At 39.2% G+C, this 22,925-nt stretch overlaps 2 protein-coding genes across 4 annotated transcripts in view; one reads left to right on the forward strand and one right to left on the reverse strand.

Annotated features, from left to right (window-relative positions):
* Positions 1-22,492, forward strand: part of LOC122537415 — a 31,970-nt gene extending 9,478 nt beyond the window's left edge. The window contains exons 2-4 of one of the 2 annotated variants that reach the window (XR_006308622.1): positions 10,624-10,820; positions 20,072-20,610; positions 20,646-22,492. Coding sequence is in view for 1 of the 2 variants with exons in the window: in XM_043670548.1 (XP_043526483.1) it covers positions 10,624-10,820; positions 20,072-20,317 (443 nt within the window). In the remaining variant the exon portion in view is untranslated. Of the gene's footprint in view, positions 1-10,623; positions 10,821-20,071 lie in introns of both variants that reach the window. The other variant, XM_043670548.1, reaches the window with a different exon arrangement.
* LOC122537417 overlaps positions 1-22,925 on the reverse strand; it is a 157,839-nt gene that overhangs the window by 65,376 nt on the left and 69,538 nt on the right. The window contains exon 3 of one of the 2 annotated variants that reach the window (XM_043670551.1): positions 13,643-13,713. The exons of the other annotated variant lie outside the window; for it this stretch is intronic. Within the exon in view, the coding sequence (XP_043526486.1) occupies positions 13,643-13,713 (71 nt within the window). The remainder of the gene's footprint in view (positions 1-13,642; positions 13,714-22,925) is intronic. 2 annotated transcript variants of the gene reach the window in all.

Raw genomic sequence — 22,925 nt, forward strand, 5'->3', positions numbered from 1 at the left:
TTTTTTTACGGGAATATTGTTACCAAAAGAAAAGTCTTCTTATTTAATTTTGAAGAGGTTTTGGGCCTTTCGAAATTGACAATATGTCCGATGGTCATCGAAGCGTCTTATTCCTTGGTTTCTAGAAATGCTTCATCAACATTCCAGTTGTCGTCTGATTCTCACGCGTGCTCGTGATATTTTTCGTTCCTTTGGAAATTAAAGAAATACTATTTCTTGCTTCGTCGATGCCTTTAGCTTGATCAACTTCTCTCATTGTTCGCAACAGCGTCCGACGGAATTCATTCTCGATCGTGTCACATCAAAGTAAAGTGATAAATCACGAAGAAGGATTTACAGCATATTCGAAAAAGCGATTTGATTCTTGTTGAAAGCGATCGACTTTAATTATTTAGACTTTACTTAAGTGCCTTAAGAACGTTATTTCTTTTTGGAACTGTGTGTGACTGGCATTTTTGTTTCTTTAAAGTTGACGACAAACGTGCGATAAATATTACAAGGGAAGTTTACAAGGGTGTTAAAGATACGTACCGATGAGAATGAATTACAGCGCGGAATCGGACGCTAATGAATCACCTTCATTTGCAACGTTTTGTACAATTCGGTGGCTGTTGGGTTCGTGCGTCGAGTTAGATAGCAGCGATGGTAGATAAGTAACTCCACCGGACACGCCGAGGTTAGATAAATGGTGCACACCTGTTCGAAGGATTTTTCACCGGGGCCGCTTTCAGATTCATGGAGAATTTGAGGGAAACTCGCTGGGCTCGCTATTCAATACAGCAATGAATTAGCATTTCGCCGACTTCTCTGTGGGATTGTTGTATCTGCATTCACCGTGCCGCCGAGGAAACTAAATAAACCAGCATTGAGACCAGCATCTGTCCAGAGCGGAATTTCCACTGAAAATCCTTTCCCGATAACTTCGAGCAAGGGTTGCTTTAACATGTTCCGTCGTTTAATGAAATTGGAAGAGATTTGCTCTTCCACGCAAACGTTGAACCTTAGGTTGGTCAACACTGAGCTGGTTTAAAAATTTGATTTGAAAACTCTATATTCTTTCGTTCGTTTAGATCTTGTTTTTAAAAAATCTATTTGTTTTTCTTATTATTATCCGAAAGTTACTTTGCGCATTGTTTCCTGCATGAAATCGACAATCTATCTGTATTTCGTTAGAAAAAAACCTCGATCGATTACAGTACAAAATATACGTTTAGCGTTTCCAATTTACCTCGCAGTTCTCACAAATGTTCGCAGTTTCGCGTGAAAGAATTATATCCCTTTCGTTTCATTGTCGAACGTCGCGTATCCACGCGACCTATCGAGAACGTAATTATTAATCTGCCGGAGATTCGAGGCTAACGAGACACCGATCGACGTGCGGTTAAACGCACCCCAATCAGAAGAGAAATCCTCGCAGTCGCGAGCACGAGCACGCGTCTCTCCGTGAGCTGGCGATTCCAGACGCGCAACCGATCGATATGTTCTTCTTGCTAGCTAATTAATTTCCGTTAATTACCATACGCGGGGACTAACGAGGCTGAATAGGTTAAGGGAGGTATGATCGCGTTGTTTCGCCAGTTTGTTGTCGAATATTCGTTTTCTTGCCGAGAAATCGAGCGCGGACCGCATTCGACTGATCTAGTCCCAGCGCCCAGCGCTCCAATTAACCGGTTAATAACGATCTCCGTAGCTAGCACCGTAATTAGCGATAAAAATCGGCATGAATATCGATCGAGCGGTGGCACAAAGAAAACGATACTTCTCCTCGGCATTGCGTGCCCGGCATATTATTCGCAGTTTGCGGATTTTTATTCAAATTAGTATTTTTTTTTTTGTCGGATATTATGGAAAACTTTCTACTGTATATTTTATACGCGCAATTTACACAATTTTTCATATCATTTGCGGTCTGCGTGATTTCATACTTTTAAATTTCTTGTAGACAAACTCATAAAAATCCTTCGGCCTAGTTAATTGATAGTAGCAAGTCCGTAGCAAACTGTAAACATTATTCTGTAGAAATTCTGTGACAAGTTTGTTCAGTTGTCAGAGTTGTTGCGAGAATAGCACGGTTTTCTAAATCTGTTTTGGTAAATTTGTAAATTTACTTTTTCTGAATTATTAAATCTTTTTTCAAAATTTACTACGCTTGCTGAACTTTGGCGTAATATTTATAAAACAGAGAAGAACTGCATGGCTCTGTAGAATTTCTCGCGCGACAAATATTGGATAATTCGGCAAGAAATTTTCAATTCTCTTGATCCTTAGTTGAATGTATCAGAGAAATAGTTCTTCTATTGCTCCATTAATCGATCATTGGACAGCTTATGAATCTAAGTTAATTTATTACTTAAAAATTACGGAATTTCTAACATACTGACGTGTTTGTTTAACAGAACACGTCTCTCAACACAAAAGTTAGGATACATATTCAGACAATATCAAAAGTTTACTGAAACATAATTTACTAAATCTACTGCGTACTGTAATGCGTAAAAAAGACGCGATGTAACAGCGAGTAATCTGGATTTATTTACTTCTGTCGCAAGGAAGATTAATATCGAAGCGATAGCGTGTTTCACGCAGAGCTCTCTTGCGAACAGACGTGTCGCAAAAAGCGACGTACTGCCGTAACACGGAAACCGCTTGGTAGATTGAACCATAAAAGAAAATTACAGAAGAAGAACGCGCTCCTGCAATTCCATCGTCCTGCGATCCGTAATTTATCTCTTGGAAATCTCGCGGAAATTAGTAATTAGGTGCAACTTACTGGAGCAAAGAAGGAGCGAAGGGGCTTAATTGATCGGTCAGAGGTTTGTCCGGCTCGCGAAAGGGTGGCCACGCGAGAGACGCGAGATAACTGTGTCTCTCGTCGGTTCGGCGAACGTCTCTCGCGTTCCGCCGCTGTGAAACGCACGATCGATCATAAATCATGCGAACATTTAATTAGCAGAAATTAATTGGCGTTGGCAAGAAAACATAGTGAACCAGGGGCTGGTCATTAGTAAGATACGCGAATCGTCAGCGCAAGCGTCGAACAGAGCAAAAGACCGAAAACCCGTTCCGCTCTGCGTTTCATCAGCGATCATTTCACCAACGGCCAATAAGAATTTATTGCCAGCCACGATGGGGCAACTTCATCGGGAATTCATTACTCTTCTTCCCCCCCGCGGCGTATAGATAATGCGAGAGAAGGGACAAACGATTCGTGACAAATCAGTAATCAATAATGATAGTTTTATGCGAGAGAAAGTACGGAGGAACGATCGAGAAGAAAAAGTGGAATTTTCTTCAAAAAAAAATAGTACATCGAACGTGTGTACGCTCAGAAATCTCAGGACAAATATATTATATTTGTATGTTAAAAATAGTAAATGTAAATTATAAGTTACATGCAGTAAATAATACGATATTTGCAATATCAATTGCGCACTACAAAAGTGTAAATTATATGCACAATATGCAGTAAATACAACGTACATTGTTGTATTTGTAGTAAATACGGTGAAATACAATAAATGTGAAACATTTAAAACTCTGTTACTGTATATTGTATTATATCGTACTATAAAATATACATGCATCATAATTCATAACAATTGCTAAATATTAAAACTAAAAATATCCTACGATTTTTTTGAGCTGGATTGCACACACACTTGTAACTATTAGGATAGCTTTCAGCTTCATATGAATAACGATAATTTAAATTTTCGAGGAAACAGATTTATTAAAGATCAGGTAACATTTTATCCTAAGTGGTATTCAGTTTCTTTAAATCTACATAAAAATATTAAGAGAATCTTTTGAATTTCCTATAATCACCACTATGGTAGTCAATTAAAAACAACTAATTAAAAATTGTTAAGCATAAAAGAGAGATTTTATTACAATATTGGACATTCTTAAGAAATTACAATATTAATTTATTATAATGCGAATTTTTCTCTGTTTATCTTTCTTCGCGCCAGTTTCAAATCGGATAATAATTCTTAATTCTTTATTTATTCTCAAGGACAAGCTCTGCTGCCTGGAAGGCTGTGCAATCGTTAATTATCATCACTTGATTTTACTCGATCTTTACGATCCGAGATGTATCTAGGTAGAGCAAACGATTTACAACAAATCATGCAATTCATAATGAAAGTTCTACCGCGAGTTTTTAAATTTTAGGAGAAGAGCGAAGAGGAAACCAGCGTTTTAAGAGCGGCTAGAAATAACTAATTAAAAATTATCAAACAGAATCAAACGTACACGTGTACGACTGACCGCTTGATTATACCCGATGCTTACGTCGTCCACGACTAATTGCCTTCTTCTATCGCTGTTGCAATTACAGAGCGTAAAACGTGAAGCAAATCCAGTCGCTTGTCTTATCGGGAACGCGATTTACGCTATCAACCGTCGATTAATATCATTTCCATGTTAAAACTATTTCCGGAACGAGGATCTCCTGACACGTTATAGGTTACTAATTAACCTATTCCTACGACGAGAATAACATTGTAAATATTCGAATCTGTACAGCAGAGATTCTTTTCGTCAGAGGTGTTCAACTTTAACGTTCTAAAGCCTAGCTTATAAACTCGCAAACTGCTGATTGGATGTTGACTGAATATATTTTTAGAAGCCTTTAGAAGTTTCTGAGAAAATGGAATTTAAGCACGTTTAATTAAAAATTAGCGTGATTAAAGACACTTGTATGATAGCATGATAATCATAAATACAATTTAATATATATAGAAGCACAACTTAGTATATAGAAATTTAATCGTCTCAGAAAAAGAAGTCCTGGGCAAATTTTATTCTTTCGTTTTGAATCGTTTTCTCATTCTAAAATCACTCCTTTTTCAATTGTAGTACAAAATACGAAAGAGTACCTAAACATAACTTAAATATAAAATAGGTCTCACGAAACCTAAGATCGCAAAAGTTTAATCTTCAATATCCTAATATGTATATACAAAATACGAAAGAGTACCTAAACAATAACCTAATACGAAACCTAAGTATAAAGTAGATTTCACAAAGCTTAGGATCGCAAAAATTTGACTTCCAATATTCTGTATGTATATACAAAATACGAAAGAGTAGCTAACACAATACCTAAATATAAAATAGGTCTCACAAAACCTAGGATTGCAAAAGTTTAATCTTCAATATCCTAATATGTATATACAAAATACGAAAGAGTACCTAAATAATAACCTAATACGAAACTTAAGTATAAAGTAGATTTCACAAAGCTTAGGATCGCAAAAATTTGACTTCCAGTATTCTCTGTATGTATATACAAAATACGAAAGAGTACCTAGTACAAAACCTAAATATAAAGTAGATTTCACAAAGCTTAGGATCGCAAAAACTTCCAATATTCTGTATATATATACGAAATACGTAGTACAAAACCTAAATATAAAGTAGCTCTAACAAAACCTGGGATCGCAAAAGTTTAATCTTCAATATCCTAATATGTATATACAAAATACGAAAGAGTACCTAATACAAAATCTAAATATAACATAGGTTTCACAAAACTTAAGATCGCAAAAGTTTAACTTCCAATATCCTAATATGTATATACAAAATACGAAAAAAGTGTCACCTAATACGAAACCTAAGTAGAAAGTAGATTTCACAAAGCTTAGGATCGCAGAAACTTAACTTCCAATATTCTGCATGTATATACAAAATACGAAAGAGTACCTAACACAAAACCTAAACACAAAAATAGATCTCACAGAATCTAGGCTCGCGAAATTTTGGCTTTTCCAATATCCTGGCGAATTATTTCTTCGACAAATACTCTAGCGAACGCCTCGCGTTTCGAGTGTCGCAAGCACCCGGGTTGAAACACTTCCGTGTGCCACGTGGCCCCCGCTAGACAATACCAAACCGAACCAGAACGCGTACACACATGCATACGGATGTACACGCGAGCGAGAAAACGAAAGAGAGGCAAAGTTTCGCCGAGCAGCCTGGCGAGAGACAGAGGCCGCAGGTGCTTTGTCCACGCGCTACGCAGAAAGTCACGGCGCAAGATATATTTCCCCGTTGATCCTAGCGAGCGTTTAATTAGCAGAAATTAATTAGCCTCTAAGAGGAACATATTGATCGGTTATGTGAGCGGACTGGCCGAGCAGGCTGGTCGATAGCGGCGAAACGGGCAACGGGCGGCCAGAATGGAAGACGTAATACCCGATGTCGCGACAGATCCGTTGAACAATGCCGCCAGCAACGTTCCCCGCTTTTTGTCCACCGGCCGATCGTTAATTAGCGCGTGGAATTTCGCTGTTGCCCCGGTCCGTTGCCGCGAAATCGTCATCCTTTCGACTCGGTCCTCGAGTCGAAACGGCAGCTTTTTGCGATGGACTCGGACCATCGGCCAGCAATCGTCCGCAGACTTTACCGATTCACATCGTCTCGATGGTACGACACCGGAGTATCGACGATAACGATGACTCCTCTCTTCGTACCGTTAACGCCACAACTAACTGAGTGCTCGAAAAGATCAGTTTGTTCTACTTTTCGTAGAAATTTGAACGATGGATGAAATTGGATTCGTGTTTCTTTTCATTATTACGTATTTATTTTATAAACCTATCTCTGCTACTTCCTTCGACACACGGGTTTCATACTTTGCGCGTGGGAGGTATCGACGACACAATGCGGAAAATTCCTCCTTAACCCATATGCAGCGCGTATCAGAATATTAGCATAGCAGAATACTAAGCGCGGCATAAATTAGAACAGCGAATGAATTGATCGAACGAGGAACTTTACATTTATAATTGATTATAAATAATTGTCGTGCCCATAGTTTGAGAAACAACTGAACCTTGTTGAAAAGAACGACAACAAAATAAGATCTATGGCTGAAAAATAAGACAGCACAGTGCTGCTAATGTCCAATCCATTGCGCACGAGGTTATGTTAGTGTCTCACAGTGAATGGTGAGAAAAAAATTGTCTCGTAAAAATTCATTATTTCGACAGACAAATACATTAACCCATTGCGCTGGCAACTGGTCCGCGGACCATAACGAGTGACCGAACCGTACACAATAATTCGTCGCTTTCTTTTCCTTTTGAACTCGTCGAACTTCTTTTTCTTCTATCGCCGGAAGTAATAAACTTATCGTTTGTTTCGCCTTGGTTGCATTTAAATATACTTGAAACCGAGAAAGTGTTGCAATTTGGGACAAAAAATTCCCGACGTGCGTGTCATTCCAGCGCAAGAGGTTAACGGTAACAGGGACGTCACTCGCGATCGTTCGCGACTCTCCTCTTTTACAGAGTAAACCAAGCTTCCAGGTAAACAAGCAGCAATTAGCTTCTTTCCTCGTAGAATCGGCAAAAGTTATAAACGTACGGTTGTGGATACACATACGGCGTAGTTTCGTTTAAAATTCCACGACGGCGAGAGACAACCGTCTCTTCATCCGAAAGAAAGAATCCGTGACAAAACGAGAGCCGACCATCGGCAGCATCCGGTGCTAATGACACGTGAGTACGAGTTAATCATCGGAACACGGACGATAATCACCGGTCGTCGTCGGATGAATGGCGAGCGAATACAGGGGGAGACAATTTCTTTTTAACGATTCAATTTCACCGGTCGTTTGGCGGGTGAGAGACCGTTTCCATCGACGGGCCCTCGATTTCGCTTCTATAAATTGGGGATTAACGACGAGGCGGCCGACGCTGATTGCGCGGAGAAACGCGTGTGCGCACGCACGGATCGACGACTGGATAATTTATGTGAACACGATCGGTCGGAGAGCGCGATCGTTAACGCGAAACGAGCTTGGATTTTCGCGCTGCGAGAGTCCCGATCGTTTGCTCTTTCTTTCTTTTTTTTTTTTTTTTCTTTCCTCTCCTCTCGCCAACGATTTCTTGTCGTCAACGAACGTCGTGCTTACTCGCTCCGTTCGTCGAACCTGAGGTGAATTTTTGTCAGATGCTCCGGCAGAATTTTCCTGGCGATGAAGAGGAACGATCTCTCGTTTAAATACATTGGTATCGCTATTAAACGTTAATAGAAAGGAATGATACATTTTACAGTACAAATTGACATTATGTCTGCCTAATTGCAAGGTAGAGAATAAGATTACAAAATATTACTCGAGTAATAATTGAGTAATCTGTTTATCGTTAACTGTCGATCTTTCGTTTCGGTTATCTGATCGAGATTCTCTCTGGGACGATAAACTTTTTGTTTGTGAAAGCCGGACCGAAACTTAGATGCAAAGATTCGAGAACTGTAACAGAGTCGAGCGCGTTCAAGGGTATTAAAAATGAAAGCACAAGTGTAATATTATCGTCCGTTTTTATTTTTTATTTCTTTGTCTGTCAATTTGTGTTGAAATGAAAAGTTTATTTCGCGCACAGTCTGAGGTGTTTCGAGGAAACGAAGTTACGTAAAATCGGTTCAACGAACCGAGCCGAGATTGGCAAAGGGAGGAAATCGATAAAAATTTGGCGCGTTTTCATTGGGCGCGTCGGCCGCGCGTTAATTAACGGTCGCCGGGCGAACGTTATCAGCAGCTCGCAGATAATTATTATGCGATGCATACACGGGAATAACGTGCCGATAATTTCGCACCATTCGAACAAATCTGCGCAAACATGATTAATATTACGAACTTTGTAATGCTATCGGATATTCGAGAGGATTCTCGTTCGTTTCTATCGCGTTCGATGACATAATTAACGATAAACGACGATACAATACCATCGTCGATCTCCCTCTCGCCTACCGCGGCGATCTCTCCACTGGCGTAATACATTTTTAACCGATCGAGAGAGAAAAACAAATGAGAAAGAAAGGATCGTATGTACTAACATGGATAAATAATTAGACTTGATTAAAAACTTGATATTTTCGTTACGACTGATAGTTTAGATATTCAAGTTTCACGTTCATTTTCACTAAATAAAGATTTTTCAACGTGGTCAGTATATATTTAAACTTCTTTCTTAAATTTCAAGGAAAATATGAGTATGTGTTTCGAAATACGTGTATGTCAAAATCACCTCAGTCGCCTAATTATTGTGATATTGGCTATTCTTTTCATCAACGTTAAGTACAAATTAAAAAGACTCGGTTGAAATGTTATTGTATAATAATTTCAATGTGTGTCCAAATATACTTTTCTATATATGCACGGCAACGTATAGAAGAATGGCGTGGCTAAGTAAGCAAGCGTGAATATCTATGAATATATTTATCACTAACGAGAAAATATATAATCGCGACTTCCCTCGTCTCCTGCTCTGTTTTTTTTTTTTTTCATCGTTTCTCACCAGCGCAGCTGCGACGACATTGAACGATTTATCAACCCACGGTAGTTGGACAATAATTACACGAGTCATCGACTCGCGAGGCAATATTCTATCCTGAGCCTGAGAGTAGATATCTTAATTCACCTTCCTAATGTTATCGCGTTAATTATTCCGCGTGTACATCGTTCAATCGCTTTTCAGTTCGATAGTACACATATTCCCTCGTATAGCGATCGAATTTTATGTTATTTATGATGGTAGTTTACAAACGTTTCTTCTTGAACTCGTCGTGTACCGCCACCTCACGTAATTATTCTAGTTCTATCTAGTCAATCGATACTTAATTTTCTTAACAACTTATACAGAAAATTTACTACTCTTTCATAAATGTGATTAATAAATCATTGATCCATTGTAATCGAGAACGCGTAACATTCCGTTTCTAAATTGCTAATTTCTATTTAACACTTGTGTTTTAATCGTTACATCGATATTTTCAAATTCATTCCTTATTTTCTCGCCCATTCCTTTGAACATTTAACACTTTCTTGGACAATACAACGTGCCTCGCAGGTCCACCGACTTTAAACAAAAATTTAGAAATCGATTCTGCCAAAATATTTTTCAAAAGATTTAATACTGTCCTTCGATTCTATTCTATAAAGACACAACGAAGTTATTCCGCCTATAAATCTATAGTAATTGTAAATAATAATATTTTTTATTCTTTTTGCAAGTTTATGTTTTAAAAAATATAAATGACTCGAAGTAACAAAAAATCCTGAAATAATTAAAGTAAATGTATTTAGTAAAGGAACTTCAGTATAATTAAATACTTTAATTATTTTAGGAGGTCATATTATATTAATTTCAATTGATGGAGAAATTGATCTACGAAAAAGATGTTCAAAAGGATGAAAGAAAAAAAAAAAAAAAATTCTGAGGTAACAAATATAATTATTCTAAATTTTTATATTATTTCAATATAAAATGTACGATTACCTATAAGTGTTCTTTCACGAGTAATATCTCGAAATCAGAAACTTTAATTACAATTAAATTTATAAATATAATTATTAATAAAAAATATATTTTTTGTATATTAATTCACAAAATAATTCAAGCGTTAATTTCCTCGTTCAACTACCCAACACTCGATTTCACACCCCTCCCAAAAACTCCCCCCCCCCCCCCCCCCCCGTCCTTCGAATAAATCTCCAATTCGCCGGATAATTCGCAAACATCGAGGCGAACGTACCAAAGTCTCGATTCAATTCGTGTTTCGTCACTGATCGTCAGTTTTTCTTTTTTTCTTTTGTTTCTCGGATGGGCTTTCCAGGCGACCTGAGGCTGCCAGGACCGGGGCCAGGGCCGGTCAGGTGCACCCTGAGGAAGCACAAGCCGAATCGGAAGCCGAGGACGCCGTTCACCACGCAGCAGCTGCTCTCCCTGGAGAAAAAGTTTCGCGAAAAGCAGTACCTAACGATCGCCGAACGGGCGGAATTCTCGTCGTCCCTTCACCTCACGGAAACGCAGGTGAGACCGGTCGGGAGATGTTAGCCATTAAGCTCGCAACCGCCGCGAATTACAATTAACCATCGAAGCGGCGAAGTTTATTTTCTACTCGTGGAAATTACTCCAGCCAAGCGTGAAGACAGAGAGAGAGAGAGAGAGAAATCTCATCTGTTCAGTCACTACGCGGAATATCGCTTCGAGAAATTATACGCGTGCATCGACGAAGGTTTCACGATCGTAAATTTGTACCTGACCTTCGAGTCACTCGCGCGAGAATGACAGACGCTTCGAACTCGTCATCGTGGATTATTGTCCATTAGGTATCGGGGAATATAGCGAAATACCGTTTGAGTTAAACGTTTCTGGGATTAGCAAATGGTCCCGATAATGGCAGATTTACTGGCTATCTCCTTTACCTTCTCTCATTAGCTCCGACGATTCCGGGCTAACGCGCGGAAAACTCAGGTTGTTTCGCTCTTTTACGACGCACGTTGCTATTCGCTTCGAGCAGGTGAAAGTGTTCAAACGTTCAGTGGAAATTTCACGAACGTATCGCGTGTGATTATCTTGAAATTTTATTAACGTCGTTCAATACACGAGACACGAGACACTGTTGAGTTTGAAATCTTCGTCGGGAAACGTGCGTGAAAAATTTATAGAAACGTTCGACGCGAGTCTCACATCAGTGCTAAATTTTCAAGTCTTTCGTACGAAAATTCTTTTACAAAGATTCAGAGATACACAACTGAAACTCTCTTCGACCTTACAACTCGAGTAACAGAAGCTCGCTCGTGAACGTTTCCACGAACAAGCGAGCGAGAGCCAAGTTCCGGCGTAAAGTAATTTTAATCGATCGTTCGAAGAGATACAATGGGATGAAAAATTGAGTCGAAATTTTCTAACAAAAATTTATAATTCAACAAAAATTTCTAAGAAGAATATTTTTCATTGTTAAATAAAGTATAAAAACATGAAAATAAACTTGACTATCTGATTCTTTATAGTTTTAGGAAACTGAAGCTATTTTTTGACTTTTAATATTAGGTTTCTTCCTGGCTGAAAAAATTAAAAAACATAGAATCAATTTTGCACCAGAATTTTTTCATAGTCAGATTTACAGGCTTTATCATACCTTAATATTTTGCTCATAAGCCATTTGCTTAGATAATAGCTCTAATACGTCTTGGCACACTTCCAAACAGTCTTGAGCAGAAATCAGATGGCATTTGATTCCACTGTTCTATAACACGAGCATGTAGTTCCACTACTGAGCTACGAGGAGATTTGTATACGTCAAGAATTTTTTTTTCAATATACCCTATAGATTTTCGATGGGATTTACCCAAACCTAATCTTAAAAGTTAAAAAAATAGCTTCAGTTTCCTAAAACTATCAAGAATCAGATAGTCAAGTTTCATTTTCATGTTTTTATATTTTATTTAACAATAAAAAATATTCTTCTTAAAAATTTTTGTTACTGTCTCAATTTTGCACTCCAGTGTATGTATTAGACGCTTGTAGTATAAGTATCGTGGCAGGCTTACGAGTGAATGCGTAGAATTGGAGCTTATCTCGAAAGAAACGGCTGCGAAACGATTCTCGGAAACGCGCGGATAGAGAAAGCAGCGGTCGAAGAAGAAAAAAATCGCTCTCGCACGCAACGAAACAAACACACATTTTCTTCGAAAGCCCATCCACGTGAACTTGCGATTCGCTTGGCCGCAATGCGTTGTTCCTATTCGTTCTTCTGCCTCTACTTTCTCGCGGTGCAGTAGATTATTCCCCTCTGCTCTCCTTCGTTTCTGTTTATGCCATTCCTCTTTGTTTCGTAATTGCCCGGCCAGTACGCCCAGGATCAAAACGAGCAAATTCTCTCTCTCGTCTGGCTCTCGCGCATCAGATACGTCACATCCAGGCGGGTAATTACACACCCTTCTACGGGCTCCGCCGGCAATTAACGTGATTGACGTTAATTAAATTGAACGTAATGAAATGATATTATGTGTAATTTTTATATCAGCCGAAATGATCAGCGCTCATTTGGCACGGCGATGGCAGGGGATCGGTTCGCCCCGAATTGTTGTTTCCCTCGCGTTGCACGCGCGACAGTGCAAGATGCAAGTTAAAATGCCGAATGCAACGAGCAGCTCTCTTCGCTTTCTCGATTTTTATATTTTGCAAAACTCGAGAACCGACGATTCTATTCGTGCGCGATGAGTCTATAAGAATGAAAGAACATTCTTTTTTTTTCTTGTTTGAGATTTCGTTCTTGAAAATTACAAGTATACTTTGTCAAATAAACTAGGTATATGATTTTAACCCTTTGACATATAAAAAAAATTTTATTTTAACATTTGTGTAAACTTGGCAAAGGTAATTTTTATCCTCTATAATATTTATACCGCGAAACATTATAAACACAATACTTACAAACGAAATTAATAAAAAACGACGAAAGAACAAATTAATAATTCAATAGCTCTTAGGAAACGCACTCCTAGACGTTATTGTATGTCAAAGAGTTAAAAGTGATGTTCGTCAAGCAACCTGAAATTTCTGATTGAGTGAACAGAGAGTTTGAAAACAAAAAATTTTTCCATTCCTTTTTTCCGTTTCAAGAAAATAGGTACGCGATTAGTGTTAATAATTGTCTCGATACTCCTAGAATCTATTTCGTTGTATAAAAGAGATTTAATCACTTTCAAATTTAAACAGTATAATTTCAGTGAGTCTGTAAACAGTGTTAATGAAACGTAATGTGTTCATAAAATGTATCTACAAGTATTCGAATTCTCTCGCGAGCCACTGAAAAACATTGAAAAATATTCGAAAGACTTACGTACAAGTGCCACGTGTTGATGAGATTAATCCACAGTTCCAAAAGTTGATACATCGATACGCTTATTACACGCACCTGGAAATAAAACGAGAACGTTACGAAAAGTTTTTATCGGGCGCAGGAGCAAAGTAGCGAGCGCGGTGATTAGCCGTCTGACCCTAACATTCTGGTTCTACTTCTAATTTGTACCAGACGCAGTGGCGGTGAACTGTTTCCTTCGCTGATAATAACGAAATATACACGGCTCTGTCGGCATATTAATTAACCGAACCACCACGACCGACGTTCGTTGCGAGTGCAAGAGTATCTCTGGAAATTGATCGTGTCTTACGAGACGAAATTTGTCAGGCGAATCGTAAATTCTTGCTCGACTGGCTCGGTTGGCTCGGGCTGCCTTTGCCATTGGGCAATCACGACCGAAAAACACAAGATCGTTCAATCAGAAATAGACGAATTGGTTACCTTTGAGATGGAAAGAGAAATCGTTTCGACTTAACTCGCTTGCGTTGCTCGGTCAACGAAAAACATTTAAATGATTAAAAATAAAGGAAGATCTTTGACACGAAAACTCAGAAAATGAAACTTTAGCATCTCTGCCCTTGAAAATTCGTAATCGATAAAAGAAGTTACTTCTCTTAATTAATCAAAGACTATTACGTGGCAAAATATTCATCGGTTGTTCGCAACTTTCGTCGATAATTGATAAGTTTATCGCCGCATGAAAGTTGATATGACAAATAATCGATAAATCTCTTGCACTTTGTTGCAACTATACGAAAGCCGTCGTTTAAAAAAGTTTAATTTTTCTCTCAAAAGCTACAAAGTAAAATCGAAAAAATATTTAAACAAGAAAACAATCACACTGCTACATGTAACTCCGGTTATGGATTTCTGAACTTTTCCCTGTCCGAATAAAAGTTGTGAAAACGATTCCACGTGCAAACAATTTGAAGACAACACGAACGAAAGATTGCCCAATAACGAACGATCGTTCGAACAGGAGAAGAGAGAAAAATCGCAAAGCCACGCAATAAAATTGACCAACCGCCAGTTGAAGCCAGGTTTCTAGACCAGTGTACTCGCTTGTCTCGCAAACACGTGTCCCGCAAGCCAGGCCAAAAAGACAATCGCGATGAGGCTATTATCGCTCGGCTCTGGCTAGCGTGTTCGAATACACTTTGCGTATTCATTACAATGCATCAGACGAAATGAAGCCTCGGATCCCGTTCATTTGCTTAGATAAGCTACGATCGTCCCGTCGCCTCCTCGTTGTCCTCCTCCGTCCTTCCGAAACAGAGCCACGGATCGCCACCACCCAGGCCACAGCCAGGCGCTCTCCTCTCATTATTCACCCGCGACGAAGAGGTATGTTCGCGATTTGGGTTGCGATATTCGCGCGGTTAGAATGCAACAGCCGACGTTCGTGGAAATAATTTTGCGGGAGACGGTTCGCTGCCTGCCACATCCATGGAAATTCATCGTCCTCTCTCTCTCTCTCTCTCTCTCTCTCTCTCTCTCTCTCTCTCTCTCTCTCTCTCTTTCTCTCAAGAAAGTGATCGATCCCTCCTGGAACGACGATTCGATGTTGTTGTTTCGCGTGTTTGAAAAATGATTCACTACGGAGAAGAGAGACAATTGTATCGTGATTCGCTCAATGTAGCTTTCTTAGATAAATTGGGCGTCTGTCATTTGTTTGGAGCTTCGACACGTTCAGATTCTTTAAGGGGGCAGGACAGTTCGACGGGGGCCTAAAAATTACGAATACTTTGGAGGGCTAGTGGAAACAAAAGTACATATTTGATCGGCAGGAGCTTTCGTGGTTTATTTGAACAGATTATGAGCTATAAAACACAACATTAAAAGAGAAAAAAAGAGGGCTCTTATTTAACTTTTAACGACATAAGTTTTTTTTTACATTGTCTATCGGTGTGCATGATTCCAGCCAAACAAGATTTGTTGCAAGAGAAAGGCAGAAAAAGTTCGAAAGTAAGCAATATTCTCTAGGGATTGACGATCCAACATTTTCATTTCTATGAAAATTATGAAAATAGTAGCTATTTGTTTTTGATGCATTTATGCCGAAAATTTCTACGTTTTTTGCTTGTATTTTTCGAAATTGTTAAAAATTAAAAAATGTTCGATCGTCAATCCCTAGTAAATGTTACGTTAAAGATACGCACCAAGTTTCATAGTAATCGGTTGGTTAGGTTCCGAGATATCTTGCACGCCGTTTCTAAAAACCTAGTTTCGAGAAAAACGCGTTTCTCAGAACGTCATTTTTCATATGTATCCTTACTTACATCGCGACTCACAGTTCTTACAATTCACAACTAAATTGAATCCCCAAATCCCCTAATATTCGATTCACCAAAAATAAATATTTGAATCAGACGATTTATACTTTATAATACTGCTTAAAATTGTAAACAATGATACAAATTCAATTATTCTGTATCCGTGGATTTATTATTATACCCCAAAATAACTCGTTTTAAAGGAACTTTTGCATCTTATTTCTAAGACTTCAAGCTACTGTTCAAGAAAAAAAAAAAACTCGATTTTTGAAAATTTCAAACTGTCCTTAATCGAAATTTATACAAGAGCAAGTTTGCTTCTTTATATGTTTTTTTAAAGGCTACGTGCTCGGAGATCATTGGCACTGGATTGCAATCGGTGTGTGCAGTTTTTTTTGAAAGTCGTGGGTTCAAAATTAACGGTGCAGAACGTTGAAAATTGCGATAATTTCTCACTTCCCGTACGAGCTTCTCCTCTGTTCATACCTCTGTAACTTTCGTTACAAACTTACGTTACAAACGCATCTTACATATGTATACATATACACAATCGGGTAATATATCGCGCGTAAGTGAATAAAATGAAAATAAAGATCACAGTTTACTCCCGGCGGAATAAAAGTTTGATCCAGGCCGTGGATGGTGAACTCCAGGTGCGTGGTGTAACAAAGGAAACGCCGTTGGATTACTCGCGTCCCTGGAAAATTGCGCGTTAACTGTCGATGGTTGAAGCGTCAGGGCACAACCGTGAAAAACAGGAAGTCGTTGGCGAAGAGAAAAACCCCTGGCTCTGGTATACATATATCGCAATATGTCTCTCCACCGGGTGAAACACTAACGATTTGATTGCGCATTGTCACGCGACGCGAGATTTCTACTTTCTAAACGACAAGATGTATCCTCAGTTACGTGCACGCGTCGCGCAGACTGTCTGCCTCGACATCTTTGGCTTTGTTTATTTAAGAGTCACGCGATTCACATCGTTTCTCCTTTTTCTTTTTTTTTTTTTTTCTTTTTGAACTCGCGTCTGCGAGTTCTTATTTACCCCTTGTAACCCGGCGAAACGTTATGCCCGTTTCAGCGATCAGATTACCGCTCCTTGAACTCGTTACGCGTGCTCCAGGGTGCTTAATGCTAATTCCCCGCCGGTGAGCTGCGTAGCCTGGCGCGCATTACGCTCGATAAAAATAATGGTAACGAGAATAATAACGGCGATAATAGGAAGATTGTTGTCGTTTATACACGCGGGCCACTCGGATATTACCGCTCGGATGACGGACTAAGTGTCTCACTGGCCAGAGTGTTTCTCAAATATCCTTAAATATCCTCGACAGTGCACACAAACGGTGCTTCAACCTCGAACAATTCAAACAAACCTCTCGGATCATTTCGAGTGGTTTAATTATAAAAACGATTCCTTTGTCCGGCTGGGGAAAAAAGTTTCATCGAAACGGCCACACCGCTTTCGCCGCGTACGTTGAAGTCTCGGTAACGATGAAAGCAATTGGGAATTTGTTGGGAATTCGATGATACGAACGAACTGATTCGCTTGATACGCTCGTCTAATTAACAACACCAAGGTGAACACGGATGAAAATTAATTTAACTGGCCGCTTGCATAACCAGCGAGGACGTGAAATTTTCCAGCGAACGATCTCTGCAGGAAAATTGCGAACATTCGTCGTAAAAATCGGTGTTAAACGACGGATGTCACACGTATGACTCGTTGTCGTATAAAAAGTTCGTAGAATATATTTACATTTGCGTCTGGGCATTATTTGAACTCGATCTGTTATTGCGCGTTCACTTGTACTTATTTTAAGGTAAATCGAGTAAAATGTTTTTTATTCATGTATTATTATTTATTTTTTATAATTTAAAGCAAGTTTGCATTATCAACCTCAGCGTGACATGTGAATTCAAGGTTAGCATAGAATCGTGAAATTGGCGAGAATATTATCAACAAGACGAATATAATTTTAAGAAAGAAATGAACGTTTCTCATCGAGTAATAGCAAGAAAAATGAGTAGTAAATCAAACTCAGTAAATAAAACGATCGTTGCAAAAATTTTCCACGTGCCTTCTGCGATTCGATGATTCGCGACGCAGCAGAAACGATTCAATGTTTCTCATTCATTTATTATTATCATTGTATAATTTATTTTTCATAATTTTTAAAACGAGTTTCATAGCAAATTAGTATCACCTCCAACGTGACACGATAGCTCCAACGTCAGGTCACGAAACTGAGGAGAATATTTATTAACACGATGAACATAATTTGAAGAAAGAAGTGAACGTTTCTCATCGAGTAACAGCGAGAAAGGTGATCTCAGTAAATGAACGATCGTTGGAAAAATTTTCTACGCGGCTTCTGCGATTCGATGATTCGCGACGCGGTTCGGAGCAGAGGAGTGCACCGCTCTTCTGTCCAAACAGAAAAATCGACCGGCGACTGTGCAAACACAATTAACCACGCCGAGAGAACGGGCCCCGGAGCCTATACGCGAATTCGAGTCGCGTATTTTTCCACGTAGCAAGTTTCCAACTACATCGACGAATTCCATTGGCTCGCACGGCACGACCGGCTGCTTTCACCAATTTGAGCCGGCTAATTACGCGCTAAATAGCCGTTCATGCAGCACCGTGGTGCGCCTATTTTCTCTCTGCTTTCGTCCATCTCTCTCTCTCTCTCTCTCTCTCTCTCTCTCTCTCTGCCTCTCTCCCGATCCCGTCGCGTCCCTTGTTAGACCTGCTTACGTACCGCGCGGCTTGATCGATAGCGTAATTATTTAATTACGTATCGACGCGCTCCTCCCGCCTCTGTCTGTTCACCGCCGGCCGTTTTCTACTTCGGCTGGCATCGACCAGGTTTCCCCAGACCGGTCGGCCAACCACCGGCTGACAAGCGACACGGTGAAAATCGATCTTGGGCAACTGCGGATGGAGCTGTGCGCGATGGAGGCTAGTAATTAAAAAGTTGTGCCTTGGGTGTTGATCGAAGATAACGTTACACACGCCCGGCGAAGCAAGTTCCGAACGATCGAACGAAATTTTGAAGGTTTGCTCGTCTGCCAATAATAGGAACGATTGATTTTTCAGTGATCCTTCACGAAGAAGAAATCCTTCGCATCGTCTCGAATAGTGAGAAATGGAATGAACAGAGAGAGAAAGACTCCTTAACGTGCAAATTGTTCAATTGTTTGATGAACAATAGATTTTACGAATGTCTGATTAGATTGTAATCCATCTGTTTCTAGAGTCAACCCTCTTCCACTTACTTCACTTGCTTGTAAATGAGATCAATTTTTCTATGAAATTCAATTTGTGGCTACGAAATAATTGATCACGTTCTACTTATATTTTTTTGAAATACACATCTCCTTCTACTTATATTTTCACCATGAAACACACATCCAGAAAATTCAAATAATTGTAAAAATGATACGAAATAATTTTCAGTAATAAATGCTTATGTCCTATATAAATTAAATTTATTTAAAAAAAAAAAAAAACAAAATATAAATAAATACGACAAACATTTAATTTCTAACTATATATGAATTTTTTTTATTTTACAAAAAAAAATAATATATTTAGATCATTTATTTTCGAGATAATTAAATCATTAAAATAAATTAATTAACCCTGACACAGAAGGTAGAAAATAAATTTTACTTATTTATTTAAAAAAAAAAAAAATTCATTCTCATTACTTTTAACTATTAATAATATTATTCGTTTCAAATCATTACTAAAATATATTCTTATTATAAAACTTTATTAAATTAATATATTAAATATATATATAATATATATAATTATTTTAAATATATATATAATAATATATTAATATATATTATACTTATTTATTTAAAAAAAAAATTCATTCTCATTACTTTTAACTATTCATAATATTATTCATTACTAAAATATATTCTTATTATAAAACCTTATTAAATTAATATATTAAATATATATATAATATATTAATATATTATAATAATTAAATTATATGCATGTACAATATAAATAATACTAGAGGGCAATGCTCTGAAAAACAGCTCAAATTCAGATGAAATTCAGATTTTCCACAACGAGAAATTTAACCCTCGGTGATCTCTCCCCTCTGTTGCAGGTGAAAATCTGGTTTCAAAACAGACGGGCGAAGGCGAAGCGGCTGCAGGAAGCAGAGATCGAGAAGCTGAGGCTTTCGGCGAGGCCGTTGTTACACCCGAGTTTCGGCTCTGGCCTGATGTTCTCCGGAGTGGGGCCTCCCGGAACACCAGGAGTGCCTCCCTTCATCGCGGCGGCCATGGCTAGGCACACCCATGTCGCGGCCGCGGCAGCCATGTTCATGGGGCCCCCTGGACACAGGCCTTAATAAGGCAGAGTCGAGCTGCCAAGAGCCCAAGTCGCTCGTACCTTGGCCAGTCTGCTTCTTCCGCACTGGCGAACCGCGCAAGAAACCTCTCTCGTTGCGAGATTCAATCAAGCTCGCTGAATCGACTGAACTACCGGCGGCTCGTCTGATTTCGTTAGAAGAGAGAGAGAGAGAGAGAGAAAGGGTTCAATGGAACTGATCATGGTGTAACTCGATGATCGAAAGGTGGAAACAACAAAGACTGGAGGAGTCTGTGATGATTCGTAAAATGGTGACGGGTTTGGAGAATCAAGGTTGAAGTTCCGAGTGAATGAAATTGCTGGAAAAGAGGAAGCGCGCTGCCTTTACCGAGACAAAACAATTTACCGAGATAAAACAAAAAGGCAAACTGAGAAAACGAGCGTCTCTGGAATCCGTGGTAACGAATAGTGATCTGTGACCGTGGCCAGCGACAGAAAAGAAAAATAGAATAACGCTAGAGGCGAGAAGTTTTCCATCAGATACGCAAATTCAACAACAACCGTAACCTGTGTTCCATTTCGAAATAAGTTCCGGGCCAAAATCAGTGATTTTAATTTACGTTCGGTGAACATTCGACAAAATTCCCACTTTCCGGTTCTCGTGTCTCGATTGAGAAGCCTTCGCTCACGCGACAAAATAATTTCGGTGAAACTATATCGAAGATCTCGACGAAGCCGCGATCTTCAAGCCCGTCACCTTCTGGCGAACCTCGAAATCGAAGAAATCGATCTCGTTCTCTCCCCCCGTCGAGCCTCAATGAAAGCTAATTCAGTGACAAGTGATCCGGCACGGACGCGGTGGAAATTGTAAACGGCGTGAGTTTCGAAGCGCGACACGTGAACGCGCGATGTTCGTCGCTCGTCGTAGAAAGCGACGAAAGAGTTCAGCTCCGGCGTTCTCGCGAAACGATAAATCGACGGTGACTTTTACCCGCCGCCAGATCGTTCTGGCCGGGGCCAGAAACGTGAGACACCGAGAGCTCCAGTCTCTCTTTTATTTCTTTCTTTTTCTCTCTCTCTCTCTCTCTTCTTTCTACTTTCGCGCGTCCTCGTGCCGCGGCACGAATGATTTCGTTCCACGCGAAACAGACTCTCTGGGGCGGTAAATAAATCCTAGATTAACTCGATGCTGACGAACGACTCCCGTCGTTGATATCACCGCTGCGGTTTCGATAGGTTTTCGTCCTTCTGAATTCTCGATTTTAGTTTAATAGTTTAATAGTGGGAATTTGTGCTCGATTTATATTTAAATTAAAATGGAGGTCTTCGAATATAATGGCATCAAATTCTTTTAAAATTAACGAAGTAGTTAAAATTTGTGGTCAATTTGTATGAAACTAAAATGGAAGTCAGTTCTTCTTTGCAATTTTTGTAACACGATAAGATAACAGAGAATCGCACAAGTCTTCGAATATAATGGTATCAAGTTGTTTTAAAATTAACAAAGTAGTTAAAATTTGTGCTCAATTTATATCAAATTAAGATGGAAGTCAGTTCTTCTTTGCAATTTTGGAAACACGATAAGATAACAGAGAATCGCACAAGTCTTCGAATATAATGGTGTCAAATTGTTTTAAAATTAACAGAATAGTTAAAATTTGTGCTCAGTTTGTATCAAAATAAAATGGAAGTTCTTCTTTGCAATTTTGGAAACACGATAAGATAACAGAGAATCGCACAAGTCTTTGAATGTAATAATATCAAATTGTTTTAAAATTAACAAAATAGTTAAAATTTGTGCTCAGTTTGTATCAAACTAAAATGGAAGTCAGTTCTTCTTTGCAACTTTGGAAACACACAGTGAGATAACAGAAAATCGCACAACACAATGGCACCAAATTGTTTTAAATTTAAGAAAATAGTCAAAAGTTGTTCGTCCGCCTATCGAGCCTGATCGCGACTGCATTTAGAACGCATTTTTTTCAAGGCGTCTGATCTCAGTGAAAAGGGTGGGGGAGAAGAGAAAATGGCACGAAACCAATGTACATATATTGTAAATAAGCCTGTATCGAATCGCGTGAGTGTACGTATGTATATATAAATATTAATATATCGACGCGTGTACAGGACGTTCGAGTTCCGATTAATCGCGATGCGAATGAAGGAGAAAACGCGAAAAACGAGAACCGGGGCCGACCGACGAGAAAGAGTAGAAATCGAGGGACAAGCGACGTTGCTGACACCGTTCGTTTCAATTAGCCCTGAGCTCCTTCGGTTCGTTTATCCCCCGGAGGGAAATTTACGGGTGACGATATTATATGACCGACTATAGGTCGGAGAAGAGGAAAGGAAAAGAAGCTACGTAGCCGATGACTCCACGCTAGAACAGCTCGAGTAGAATCCCAGCTCCTTCAACCCTCCCAGAATCCTCCTTTAACGATCGCATCGAACCGCGTCGAGAAGTTCGACGGCTCGAACGCGCAGAGACTCGAAATTGGCAACTTGACACGCCGACACCGAGCAACGATGAACGCGAACAAATTATCTAAAAGAAAGAGTGAAAAAAAAAAAAAAATAAAAATTCGCGCGTTTCACGATGGAAATTCTTCGACTAGATTCGAGCGTCAAATGAGTTTTCTTTTCTTTTT

This window comes from Frieseomelitta varia, unplaced genomic scaffold, assembly GCF_011392965.1.
Source record: "Frieseomelitta varia isolate USP_RPSP 00005682 unplaced genomic scaffold, Fvar_1.2 scaffold_909, whole genome shotgun sequence".
Lineage (NCBI taxonomy): Eukaryota > Metazoa > Arthropoda > Insecta > Hymenoptera > Apidae > Frieseomelitta > Frieseomelitta varia.